The 13,898-nt window shown below is 34.3% G+C and overlaps 1 protein-coding gene across 2 annotated transcripts in view; it reads left to right on the top strand.

Annotated features, from left to right (window-relative positions):
- The window catches only part of EXOC5 (exocyst complex component 5), a 48,659-nt gene that overhangs the window by 18,211 nt on the left and 16,550 nt on the right, over positions 1-13,898 (top strand). For both annotated transcript variants that reach the window (XM_024731455.1, XM_024731453.1), the window contains exons 5-12: positions 769-833; positions 3,056-3,084; positions 5,031-5,140; positions 5,869-5,913; positions 6,018-6,158; positions 7,126-7,208; positions 8,530-8,739; positions 10,031-10,178. In XM_024731455.1, the coding sequence (XP_024587223.1) occupies positions 769-833; positions 3,056-3,084; positions 5,031-5,140; positions 5,869-5,913; positions 6,018-6,158; positions 7,126-7,208; positions 8,530-8,739; positions 10,031-10,178 (831 nt within the window). The remainder of the gene's footprint in view (positions 1-768; positions 834-3,055; positions 3,085-5,030; positions 5,141-5,868; positions 5,914-6,017; positions 6,159-7,125; positions 7,209-8,529; positions 8,740-10,030; positions 10,179-13,898) is intronic.

The following is a 13,898-nucleotide window of genomic DNA, read 5'->3' on the forward strand; positions in this document are numbered from 1 at the left end:
CTTCACGTTTGTATGTCTCTCTCTTCTTTTTTTTTTAGTGTAAAAGAAAGTGAATGATCATAAAATCATTTACTTAAAGGTGTGCCAAAATAAAACTCAATACTTATTTGAAATTTGTTTTAAAAAGTAAACATTATATAACTCCCCTATACATTTAGTGTGAATAAGCACAAATGTCTGCATTTTAAGAATTTTGGACCCCTTGCCTAAATCCTTCAGTTCCACAACTTGAATAAGTACAAACATTTCTTTACCATATTCCATTCTAGAAACTTCATATTAAACGTAATCTTTGCTTTTATAACAAGTTTTATAACTTGATATGTTCATTAAATGACAGGCATTTTGTTGTTATTTTCTTCACTTAAAATGGGATTTATACAGCAGTATGATCTGGATTTTTATAAATCTTGTTTATCATTTCACAAACTCAGAAGATACTTAAACTTGCTTTCAGCAATCAATGATTTGAATTTATTCGGAGTAAACTTGAACTGCAGGTTTCATTGGGAAGGGATTGTGGCATTATAAAATCACAAGATTTCAGTACAATAATGACAAATATTTATGTTTTATTGACTCATTATTGGTGATACCCCAGATGTATTCCTGTTGCTCATAAGATTTTATTTGTTGTGTTTTTTAAAGAAAATTGTTTGGGTGAGGGTCTGTGGGCATACATAGAAGAATATTACTATTTTTAAATATAAAATTATTTTTTGATATGTATAAAGGTTTTGTAAAATTATTGCTTTTGTTTTTTAATAGATAAAGGAGGCAGCAGACATCATTCAGAAGTTGCACCTAATTGCCCAAGAGTTACCTTTTGATAGGCAAGTTTATTTCTCAGGAGCTAATTTGGGTATATGGTGTAGTGTATAGAATAAAATTGTACTTTTTCCTGTATGATTTTGCTCATTAATTCAACAAGAACTTATTGAGGACTGCCTTTGTACAGGTACAGTATGTAATAGCTGATTGAAAAAAATGTGGTATCTTAACAACTAAATTTAATGATATATCTTGAAATAATTTCAATCTTATGTTTTTCTTTTGAAAAAAATTGATGGAGAATTTTGAAATTGGAGTAAGATTTTGAATTTTCTTTGTTTTTTGGACTTTGATCAACAGACTAGAAGGGGACAGAGAAAGCTTAAACATGGGGCTCTTGAGCTCCTTTTTCTTCTGTCTACATGAGAATTCTTAAGCTTTTAGGGGTCTTGGGCACCTTTGAAAAGTTGGTGAAAGCTATGAAATTTCCTTAAAAAAATCAGATACACAGGCCGTTGTATAAAATTTCATGGAGTTTTAGACCCTTTAGCCTATCTGTAGGCTCCTTCCTAGGGACTTCAGGTTAAGAAGTCCTGTTTTAGATGCAAGGCCCTGGGGCCATTGCTAAGTTAAGTATTAATGGTTTCATCCTAAAAGAACTTCACTGAGAAGAAATTCTTTCATGATTTCCTTTAGTTCATGGAATGTCAGACTCTATAATAAAATCTTGTTAACAGTGGTTCTCCCATTTAAATATCTGGAAAAAATGTCTTCCCTTTTAACAGATAATATACGTATTTTATTCTTTTGGTAATACTTGAAAATCCTGAGGCACAGGTAGAATGTAAATGTATTACTATACTTAAAGCTTGTCCATTATGTCCCAAACATAGAGTGAAAGTGAATTCCCTACCCCCAAATATACCTTATTTTACTCTGAACTTTGTATCATCATAAAGGATTAGCAGTAATCATCATCTGTCATTTAGCTATTATTAATAATTTCATTTTGTCACCCACAAAAAACCTCTCTTTAACTTTATTTCAGAGTTAAACCATTTACTTAAATGGGTAAAATGTGTGGCTCACAATAACTGCATCATAATTGTTGGCTTCATCTGTCTCCCACCCCTACAAACACAGAGGCATATACTCATCTTCTCCTGCTTCTCAATTACATGCTTCTCTTACAGTTTTGTTTTAGCCTGTCAGGCCTTAGAATTGAATATATAGCCTAATCAAGTTTAATTTTTTCACAAAGATCAGTATGGCCTATCATACTTTGTGATCCACTGTGACTTTGATATCAATTTTGTATAGATCTTTAAATTATTAGCTTCTTCATCTGTCTTTGGCATCTCTTTTGCCAGCCACTCTCCTGTCTCTTCAAACTAATCACATAAGATCTCTCAGCATTAATTTTCCATGTTGTGCATTCCCCCTGGATACTTATGATTTGAAAAAAGTTCTAGTGTATGGTAGTGTATGATATTTTAGTTTTTGAATTTGCAGAGGTTGAATGCTAGGCACATTGCTGGGTCCTTTTTATGGCTTCTATTTTATTTTTCTAGTTTTAAAATAACTCATTTGTATATGCTTATTTTATAGTTGTTTTTCTTTAAGTAACAATAGTGGAATGTCATATGAGGAAATCCCAGCTGAGGGGAAAACAGACAAATATCAAGTGAATTTAAAATGCCAGTGAGTATGAGTAGGGACAGTAACCCAGTTGTTGGGGCTTTCTGGGTTATTAATGCCTCATACAGAATTCCTCCCTTTAAAAGGGAATTGGTGGGACTTCCCTGGTAGTCCAGTGGTTAAGACTTCGCAGGGGGTGCAGGTTTGATCCCTGGTTGGAGCTAAAGATCCCACATGGCTCTGGGCCAAAAAACCAAAACATAGAAGCAATATTATAGCAAGTTCAATAAAGACTTAAAAAAAAAATGGTCCACATCAAAAAATAAATTTAAAAATTTAAAAAACGGGGTGGGGGAATTGGTTGTTCAATGTGAATTTCCTCAGTGAGAACCAGAGACCTCATCTGGATTGCCCAAATTCAGTTTTGTTACATGGCATGCTTCCTACTATCAGTACTCTCTCACCTCTGGCTTTGTCTTTCCCTCCCCTCCCTCCCTCCCCCCGCTTCCTTTCTTTTTTTTCTGACATTTAGTATAGAGGGTTCCTATGTACCCCCAAAACCAGTTTCCCCTTTTATTAACATCTTAAGTTACTATGGTACATTTGTCACAAATAATGAACCTCATCATTGGTTTTTATCTTTCAGATTTTCAGAAGTTAAATCCAAAATTGCAAGTAAGTGGGGTTCTATTTATTTAACTGTTTTGGATAGGTAATCAAGCTACTTGTATAAAAAAAAGAAAATAGTAAAAGAAGAGAGTGGGAAGAATGTCATCCTCCCACCCCATCCCTGAGTTTGATTCCTCTTCCTTGAAACAACTGTTATAAATTTCTTGAGTATTCTTCCAGAATATTCTATGGATATACAAGCATAAGACATAGATCATGTATATAATGTGTAGAATTTAGTTCTGCTGTCCGCATTTATTTTAAAATAATTGGTGGCATGCTATACAAATAGCTTCCATACCTTGTGTTCTTGGCATACTATACAAATAGCTTCCATACCTTGTGTTTTTAATTTAACAATGTATCTTGGGGATTGTTTTTGTATTCATACATACAGACCTAATGTAGGTTCTCTTTTTTTAAAGCTAGCTCGTGACCATTTCAGTACCTATTTAACTTCTTACATGATAGCTTGATTCTTGATCTTTGGATTGTATTTTAAGCAGATCATTCTGAATTTCTTGAAAAGCTGCTATATTTACAGGCTTCCCTGGTAGTCTAAGTCACTGTTTTGAGAAGTCATTGAAGTTCAGAGACCACCTGTTTTCCCAAAAGTGTACCGTAATAGCCTCAAGAATGTAGTGAATCAAATACCACATGTTGTCTTAAGGTGTACCTTGGTATTGAATCTGCCATTGTTTGTAGTAAAGGCATCTGAACTCTAGTAAAGTGTTTTATAATTCTGCTCACCCTTTCCATAAATTCAGGTTTAAGATTTTTCCTGTCTCTTGCTATCACAAATGACATCCAGAAGGCTTTTCCCAGGCAGCTGCTTTTTTTTTTTTTAACATCTTTATTGGAGTACAATTGCTTTACAATGGTGTGTTAAGTTTCTGCTTTATAACAAAGTGAATCAGCTATTCATATACACATATCCCCATATCTCTTCCCTATTGCGTCTCCTTCCCACCCTCCCTATCCCACCCCTCTAGGTGGTCACAGAGGACTGAGCTTATCTCCCTGTGCTATGCAGCTGCTTCCCACTAGCTATCTGTTTTACATTTGGTCCTGTATATATTTCAGTGTTTCTCTCTCACTTCATCCCAGCTTAACCTTGCCCCTCCCCATGTCCTCAAGTCCATTCTCTATGCCTGTGTCTTTATTCCTGCCCTGCCCCTAGGTTCATCACAACCTTTTTTTTTTTTTTCAGATTCCACAGATACGTGTTAGCATACAGTATTTGTTTTTCTCTTTCAGACTTAATTCACTCTGTATGACCGACTCTAGGTCCATCCACCTCACTACAAACAACTCAATTTCGTTTCTTTTTATGGCTGAGTAATATTCCATTGTATATATGTGCCACATCTTTATCAACTCATCTCTTGATGGACACTTGGGTTGCTTCCATGTCCTGGCTATTGTAAAGAGAGCTGCAATGAACACTGTAGTACATGACTCTTTGAATTATGGTTTTCTCAGGGTATATGCCCAGTAGTAGGATTGCTGGGTAGTATGGTAGTTCTATTTTTAGTTTTTTAAGGAACCTCCATACTGTTCTCCATAGTGGCTGTACCAATTCACATTCCCACCAGCAAGGTGTGGGCAACCTTGTCTTGTTCCTGTTCTTAGAGGAAATGGTTTCAGTTTTTCACCATTGAGAACGATATTGCCAGCCAGCTGCTTTTTTACATAGCAGTGATAAATGGCAGTCACACTGTAGGAGCTCACCTGTTTTACTAGTTGGGAAGATTTTTTGGTTTTGAAAATACATATTTATATACCATAGTATATTATTGGGTTTTGATCCACTACCTATAATCTCATGTAGTTTTTGCAATTCTTTTAAAAGAAAGCTAGATTCCTAGTCATTATATTTATAAAGAAACCATATACTTATATATAATTTGGATACTTTGTCTCATTGTAGCTGAATGACTTTCTATTTTTAGGTAAATACCATGACTTAGAATGCCAACTGATACAGGAGTTTACTGGTGCTCAAAGAAGAGGTGAAATCTCCAGAATGAGAGAAGTAGCAGCTGTTTTACTCCATTTTAAGGTAAATAGTAAAAGTTTAAAATGCAGATTAGTCTTAAAGAGTACAGAGGTTATATGAATTCTGTATATTATAGTCTCTGTTTTTCCCCAGTTGTATGAGTCAGTGATAATTTTCATTATTTGGAATAATTTGAATGTACGTTTGTATCTTTCTCCAGAAATGATATTAAATTTTAGGTAGTTAATATTATTTAAATAAGGATCTTATATTCAATAATATTAATATTTTATCACTGAATTTTTATGTAGTTTGACATAGAAAATCATATTGTCTGCCTTCTGCATATTTAATGTATTTTTTTTTTCAGTCAAACATTTTTTTTTTTTGCGGTACACGGGCCTCTCACTGTTGTGGCCTCTCCCTTTGCGGAGCACAGGCTCCAGACTCGCAGGCTCAACGGCCATGGCTCATGGGCCCAGCCGCTCCGCGGCATGTGGGATCTTCCCGGACCCGGGCACGAACCCGTATCCCCTGCCTCGGCAGGCGGACTCATAACCACTGCGCCACCAGGGAAGGCCCTCAGTCAAACATTTGATGAAATAATTCAAAAGCAAGAAAGATTGACCTTAAGTTTGGAACATAGGAACCAGAGAGTAGCTATTACCGTTGGCCATTTATTGAGGCATAGACATAGCTTTATTACATATAATACCTCTTTTATTGACATTGTTGTTATTATTGTTATAATTGAACCAAAAGAGTGATATGTATTTCTTTCTTCTTCCTAGGGTTACTCCCATTGTGTTGATGTTTATATAAAGCAGTGCCAGGAGGTAACATAACAGTACACTTTATTGTATTTTATTTTATGCTAATTTGTGTTTTTAAAAAGCATTTTAAAATTATATATTCAATGTAAAATTCCTCTGCTGTTTAGGGTGCTTACTTGAGAAATGATATATTTGAAGACGCAGCAATACTCTGTCAACGGGTGAACAAACAAGTTGGAGATATCTTTAGTAATCCAGAAACAGTACTGGCTAAACTTATTCAAAATGTATTTGAAATCAAACTACAGGTAATTTTAAACAATGACTATGTACTTAAGGCAATATGTGATTTTTTTCCTCTATGTTTTAAAAGTTTTTAAAATTTAGTTTGTATAATATCCTTAGGCATAGTAATCCACTTATTAAGTGTAGGAGAAAGGAATGACAGTGTCATGCTTTAAAAAAAAAAATGTTTTGTTGTTTACTAAGAAAAAAGGTGCTAATCACTCAGTGTCATCAGAGGATGTGTTTGAAATTACATATGTATCAGGTTGTGTGGTAGGTTAGCCTCAGTTTTAATTTTTATTGGTTTCTTACCTTAACCAATAGATGGCATTTTTGAAATTGAACAAGAATTACAAGCTCAATCTGTAGAATTTTTTATAATATGGTACTAAGATTAAAAGAAAACACAGGAATTTCATTTACAACCTTGACTTCTATAGCTCTGTACTTTAAGGCAACATTTCCTAAACTATGTTTACCAATGGATTGAGCAACATTAAATAAGTGTTGTCTTTACAACACAATTCAGGACTTTTAATAGCCTTTAAAGATACTAGTATGTATTGTGATTCTCTAGAAGTGGAGATGTAATGTACAGCATTTCCCAATTTTACAGTAGTGTCTCAAAGGACACTAGTGTTACTTAGACTACAGTTTGGGAAAAGCTGCTTTAAGGAATTGACCATATTGATATAGCTTCAGGTTTTGTTTTTTGGGATTTTTTTTTTTCCCCAATGTACTTCATGAGGCAGGATAGGCAGATTTCAAAAGACAAGGTATTTGAGATTCTTAATGCTTATTCCCAACACTGATAAGATGTATGAGTAAATACGAGAAGCAGTAAAAATTCAAAACCTATTTTTTTTTATATTGGTCTCTTTTCTATGCATTGCCTTTCAGTTCAAGAATGTGGAGTAATTCTAGAGAAAAAAAATTGACTGTATAATTTAATATTTACTTAATTGACAGAATGTTGACTTTTTGTTTTAGAGCTTTGTGAAAGACCAGTTAGAAGAATGTAGGAAGTCCGATGCAGAGCAGTATCTCAAAAGTCTCTACGATTTATATACAAGGTATATTTTTAATTATTAGAAAATAGTAATATCTCACATTTTCTTTTTTTCAAATAGAAAATGGGGAAGTATTCAGGTATTTTTGAATAACAGTTTGTCAGATAGCAATATACCTTTTAGCATTAAATACTTGGCTGTATAGACTAGTATTGTACAAGAGCAGCATTCTTAGCATGTTAACTTAAGGAATTGGATATTATGCTTTATATTAATGTACTTTAATGAAATATAAAAACCTTGTTTAAGACTTGAGAATTTTGTTTCTGATTTTAATTGTAAGCTAGTTCATTATTCTTTAATTCTTTTCTTTAAGAACTAGTATTATTACATTTATCTGCAGTTAAAACTTCAAAAGTTGAGAAAGGGAGTGACAGACTCTCTTTTAAATTTATTTATTTTATTTTTATTTATTTTTGGCTGTGTTGGGTCTTTGTTGCTGTGTGCAGGCTTTCTCTAGTTGCGGCGAACGGGGGCTGTTCTTTGTTGTGGTGCCCGGGCTTCTCGTTGCAGTGGCTTCTCTTGTTGTGGAGCACAGGCTCTAGAGCGCAGGCTCAGTAGTTGTGGTGCATGGGCTTATTTGCTTTGCGGCATGTGGGATCTTTCCGGACCAGGCCTCAAACGCGTGTCCCCTGCATTAGCAGGCGGATTCTTAACCACTGCACCACCAGGGAAGCCCCCAGAGTGACAAACTCTTATATGACAATTTCAGACTTAAGCCTGATGTGAAAATTTGTCTTGTGCTTTTGTAAATGGCAGTGTTATACTTTGTAGAAGCTTCATGTGGAGTTTTTTTTCCAACTCTATTGCTTTTCTTTATTGTCATCGCTTTGAGAAGAGGGTTTTCAAAAGTACCTATAATCAGGAAGTCCATCTCAGCAACAGCACTATTGTGAGCCTATCTTCAACAGTGAGAAACAGAAAATTAGAGGAAAGTCCAGGGACAAAGACTAAAGAGAATGAACAGCGCATAGACTTCTCAGTATTTTGACTTGGGTACCATGTCATGAATGGCATACTTGAAGCCATTCTGCCACTGTTGCCATTTCTAGTCTGGTTGGTTGCCTTAGTTTCCTCTCCTGAGTCATCTCTAGGAGTTTATGGTAGTTTTCAAAACCATGATGTTGTTTGTAATATTCATTCTACTTAATATATATAACCCTATACAGTCGCTGTCTGCATCCTGAGTAACTTCCCAGGGTTTAAGAAATGGTGGTGTAACATAAGTTATTAAAAAGTCACGTTATAAAAATATGTATTTCTTAAATATTTTTACTATACCTACAATATACATTAATCTTTTTTCTCCCTTTTGCATGAAAAGAACCACAAGTCTTTCCAGCAAGTTGATGGAGTTTAACTTAGGTACTGATAAACAGACTTTCTTGTCTAAGCTTATCAAGTCCATTTTCATTTCCTATTTGGAGAACTATATTGAAGTGGAGACTGGATATTTGAAAAGCAGAAGTGCTATGATCCTACAGCGCTATTATGATTCAAAAAACCATCAAAAGAGATCAATTGGCACAGGAGGGTAAGTGTTTTTGTTAAATGTTATAGTTAAAACTAAAGATATTAAAAGCTATTATATTTGGACAAACTTGTGAAATATTGATAGTCATTAGAATTTTCTGTGAAGAATTTTTTTAATTCAGTTTGTTTACACCATTCATCAAATCCTGTCCTTCAAGCCACATGTTGAAATGTTCCTACATAACATTATTAAAATGTAAAGCAGAATACTAGTACCATAAAGAGTTCGTCCCTCATGCCCTTCCTGCCTGCCTGCCTTCCTTCCTTTTTTTAGACTGAGTAGATTATTCCAGGTTATTGACTAGGAAGCACATTGTTTTATTGCTGCCATTGCAGGTGTGGTTAAAAAAAATGCAGATATTTCACAATTTTGTACCCTGAGCTTTTTCATGACTTGGGCATAAAATTATTTAATACATTAAAACGTGAATGTACTTACCTACTAGAATAAAATTAAATGATTTGCTGTAAGAATTGGTGGCAACTCAGTTATCTAGATCTCAACTATCTGGAATTGAATTGATTTTTGGATGAATCAGAATGACCTCTGTGGAGCCATATAATCAGAGTTGACAGTTCACATAATGCACACCCAAATCATTTTCTTGTTTCCCAGTTTGTCATATATTAAATAATGATCATGGAGAGATTATAATTAGGAATAAGAAGTGACATCTCAAAGGCAGTAGTAAGTAAAAGAGAAAACCTAAAAAACAATCATAATGTTTTGAAAAATTAGTTCACAGTCTGGAGCTATATATTCTAGGACCAAAAAATAAAGTAATTTTCTAAAGATACTATCATGTAATAAATGTTCTTAATGACCCTCAGTCATTGAGAAAAGCTAAATTATGTTTAATGATAATGAAGAAATGTACAATATGTTTAAAGGGTTAATATGTTTAAAAATCTTTAAAATTTTAAAGTTTGTTTTAAGCAGGACCATTTAGTTATCTGGAATATTAACTTATTTGGAAAAGTCCACTTCCTAAGGAAACCAGACAAGGAGTTTTGGGCTACTGAGTCAGAATTGTAGAGTTGAAAGAGACTTTAGAGATAATAACTCCAAATCTACTCATTTTTCAGACGAACGTCTTCTGTTTAGAGATTAATGCTTGCTTCACTTTACAGAACTACTTACTGAAATTAGAAGTTTTAGGTTTCCTGGCTATTGGTCTATTTTTCTTTCTTCTTTCTTTTTCTTAGTTCATGTATACTAAGTTTGAGAGTATTTGAAATTGAAATCTATGTATAGTAGTGTTCTTTTTTCATTTGTTGGTATTATGCATTAGTATTCAAGATTTGAAAGAGAGAATTAGACAGCGTACCAACTTACCACTGGGGCCAAGTATCGATACTCATGGAGAGACTTTCCTATCCCAAGAAGTGGTGGTTAATCTTTTACAAGAAACCAAGCAAGCCTTTGAAAGATGTCATAGGGTAAGAGTAATTATAAATTTATTTTATTTGTATATAGTTGTGTATTTTAATTTGTCTCTGGTTAGGAACAATTGTTTATTGTAATAAAAAAATAGGATTTTTGCTTGGGGAACAGAATTATTTTTAAGTTATTTAGAAGTATATTTTAACATAATTTTAAAGTTGAGCATGTCACATTTTCTTTAGTGAGATATTAAATCAAGATATGAAAGGGAAAGTTAGACCTATCTTATAGAGAAATAGAGCATTAGGGAGAGAAGGATGTTTAAGAACACAGATATCAAAGGAAAGGAAAAGTTGACTCCATTAAAATTTAGAATTTCTGGGCTTCCCTGGTGGCGCAGTGGTTGAGAGTCCACCTGCTGATGCAGGGGACACGGGTTCGTGCCCCAGTCCGGGAAGATCCCACATGCCGCGGAGCGGCTGGGCCCGTGAGCCATGGCTGCTGAGCCTGCGCATCCAGAGTCTGTGCTCCGCAATGGAAGAGGCCACAACAGCGAGAGGCCCACTTACCGCAAAAAAAAAAAAAAAAAAAAAAAATTAGAATTTTTTCCACAAACATACTTTAACGAAGTAACAGATAAGTCACAGCCTCTGAGAAGGTATTTGCAACCAATATGACTAGCAGAAGATTTTTTTTTTTTTTAATGTTGAGCCTTCTTTTAATTTATTTATTTTTATTTTTGGCTGTGTTGGGTCTTCGTTTCTGTGCGAGGGCCTACTCTAGTTGTGGCAAGCGGGGGCCACTCTTCATCGCTGTGTGCAGGCCTCTCACTGTCGTGGCCTCTCTTGTTGCGGAGCACAGGCTCCAGACGCGCAGGCTAAGTAGTTGTGGCTCACGGGCCTAGTTGCTCTGCGGCATGTGGGATTCTCCCAGACCAGGGCACGAACCCGTGTACCCTGCATTAGCAGGCAGATTCTCAACCACTGCACCACCAGGGAAGCCCACTAGCAGAAGATTTATAAAACAAATATTAGTGGTTAATAATTGTATACCACATACTATGTTCCAGGCACTATTCCAAGCAGTTTAGGTATGTTATTAACTCATTTAATCATTGTAACATTTCTGTGAGGTTATTATTCCTGTTTTACAGAGGAAGAAACTGAGGTACATACTTCTTAAGTATGAAGTTGAGGCAGTCTTAATTTTTTATTTGTATTGATGTATATTGTCTATATACTTATATTGATAGATAGTAAATCAATGTATATTATACATATAAATATAAATCAATAGAAAAGTCAAAGGCTACACATAAATACAGAAAATATAAATTATCAATAAGATATTCAGTCTCACTAGTGGGGAAATGAAACTTAAACAGGGAAAATACTGTCATTCTTGATAGGTTGGCAAAAATTAAGAAGTCTGTTGATACTAAGTATTGGTAAGGGTGTGGAGCAATAGAAGTTCTCATACACTGCCAATGGAAGTAAAAATTGGTATACTTTGGAGAGTAATTTGTTAATTCCTTAGAGAAATTTGTAGGTGCACATGACATGTCTAACATCATAAGCTATGTTGTTTGTCGTGGTGAAAAATTAGAAACAAAGTGTGCTGTAAAGAGGATTGATAAACTAACATTGTTCGTATACTAGAAAACTATATACCAATTTAAATGACTAAACTAGAGTTACATGTATCATCAGCATGAATAAATCTCAAAAATGCAATGTTTAGTGAAAAGAGCAAAATGGGGAAAAGATATATTCAGTATACCACAACATAAAATTTTAAAAAGTAAAACAATACATTATTCAGGAGCATACATAAGCATGGGTGTGATAAACAACTTCAGAGTAGTGGTTGCCTTGGGAGGAATACCCAAGGGACGTTATCTATATGTATAATGTTGGACAACTCCTGCCCCCGCAAAAGGAAGAAAATCTGAAGTACATTTGGAGAAATGTTAAGATATGACACATCTGGGTAGGTGATGGGTATATTTGGTACAGTAATATCTGTACTTTTCTGAATACTGGAAATATATTAAAATGTTTCTAAAGCATCAGATCATCAAACATGAAGCTGTTAACATATTTATTTGAATCACAGCAACTAGGTCTAAATCATGACCTTCTGTCTGGAAAGTCATGAGATTGAAAATCAGTTTAATTCATTGCAGTCTGATCCAACAAACATTATTTTGTGTTTACTTTGTACCATCTGCCATGTTAGGCATTGAGGTTATAAATACAAGACATTTACATTACTTTTGAATAGTGTGGAGAAAAGAGGTAGACATATAAAGAATTAGTGCAAGGTAGGTAAACACTGCTGGGACCAAAGAGGAAACAACCAGCTCTGCCTGGTTAAGGAATTGAGAAAGAGTATCAGGAAAGATTTTAAAACGGAGGAGACATTTGAGGTCTGGATCTTGAAAGCTAAATAGGATATCTTCAAGAGGATGATTCTGGCAGGCTGTTTCAGGAATAGAGAAAATTACGTACACAAAGACATACAGATATCAATCACGCAGTATGAAATGCTTGAACTAAAAAAGGATATGGGGAGAGTAATAAGTCAGGAGGTTGAAAATGTAGACAAAAACTGTTTGTATGCCATACTTAGAAATTTGGACTTGACCTTGTTAGGTGATGATGGAAACTTTAAAGGATATTAAAAAGAGCAGTGTAATGAGCAGATTGGTGTTTTTTTCCTTTCTTTTTAAAAAACTTAGTAACTTTGAGATATAATTGACATTCAATAAGCTGCATGTATTTGAACTGTACAATTTGATAACTTTGGTAAATTATGTGTACATTTGTGAAACTGTAACGCAGTCAAGATAATGAACAGATCCATCACCTCCAAAAGTTTCCTTCTGCCCTTTTAAAATCTCCCTTTCGCCTCTATTTCTGTCCTTGGGCAACTGCTGATCTGCTTCACTGTAGATTAGTTTTCAAAAAGAAGGGGATGCTTCAGTACTGAGGCTTGAAAGCTAAATAGGATTTTTCAAGAAATTGATTAATTTTCTAGAATTTTTAATAAATGGGGTTGTAGTATATTATAGTGTATACATGTGTTTCTGGATTCTTTAACTCAGCATAAATATTTTGAAATTCATTCATGTTGTGTGTATTAATTTGTATGTTCTTCTATTGCTGAGTAGTATTTTATTTAATGAATATGCCACAATTTGTTTATCCATTTACCTATTGATGGCAGTTTAGATTGGCTCCAGTGTTTGACTATTACAAATGAAGTTGCTGTGAATATTCATGCATATGTCTTTATGCAGACATATGCTTTCATTTCTCCTGAGTAGCTATATGATGTGATACGGTAATTCTTTTTACGAAACTGCCAAACTGTTTTTCAAAGTTGTTTCGTTTGACATTCTTACCAGCAGTATATGAGAGTTGCATTTGTTCCACATGATTTCCAACATTTGGTATGATCAGTCTTTATTTTAGAGTCTAATAAGGTATGTAATGATACCTTACTATGGTTTTAGTTGGCATTTTCCTAATGACTAAATATGAGCATCTTTTCTTGCATTTATTTGCCATTCATGTATATTATTTGGTGTATTTTGCGTGCGTTTTTTAAAATTGGGTTGTCTGTTTTCTTATTTTTTGACAGTTGTATATCTGGTTAAAATTCATTTATTCAATATATGATTTACAAATGTTTTCTTTCAGTCTGTGGCTTGTCTTTTTCATATCTAAAGAGTATTTCAAAGAATAGAAGTTATTAATTTTGATGATATCCAA

The sequence above is a fragment of the Neophocaena asiaeorientalis genome, unplaced genomic scaffold (genome assembly GCF_003031525.2).
Source record: "Neophocaena asiaeorientalis asiaeorientalis breed wild unplaced genomic scaffold, Neophocaena_asiaeorientalis_V1.1 scaffold603, whole genome shotgun sequence".
NCBI lineage: Eukaryota > Metazoa > Chordata > Mammalia > Artiodactyla > Phocoenidae > Neophocaena > Neophocaena asiaeorientalis.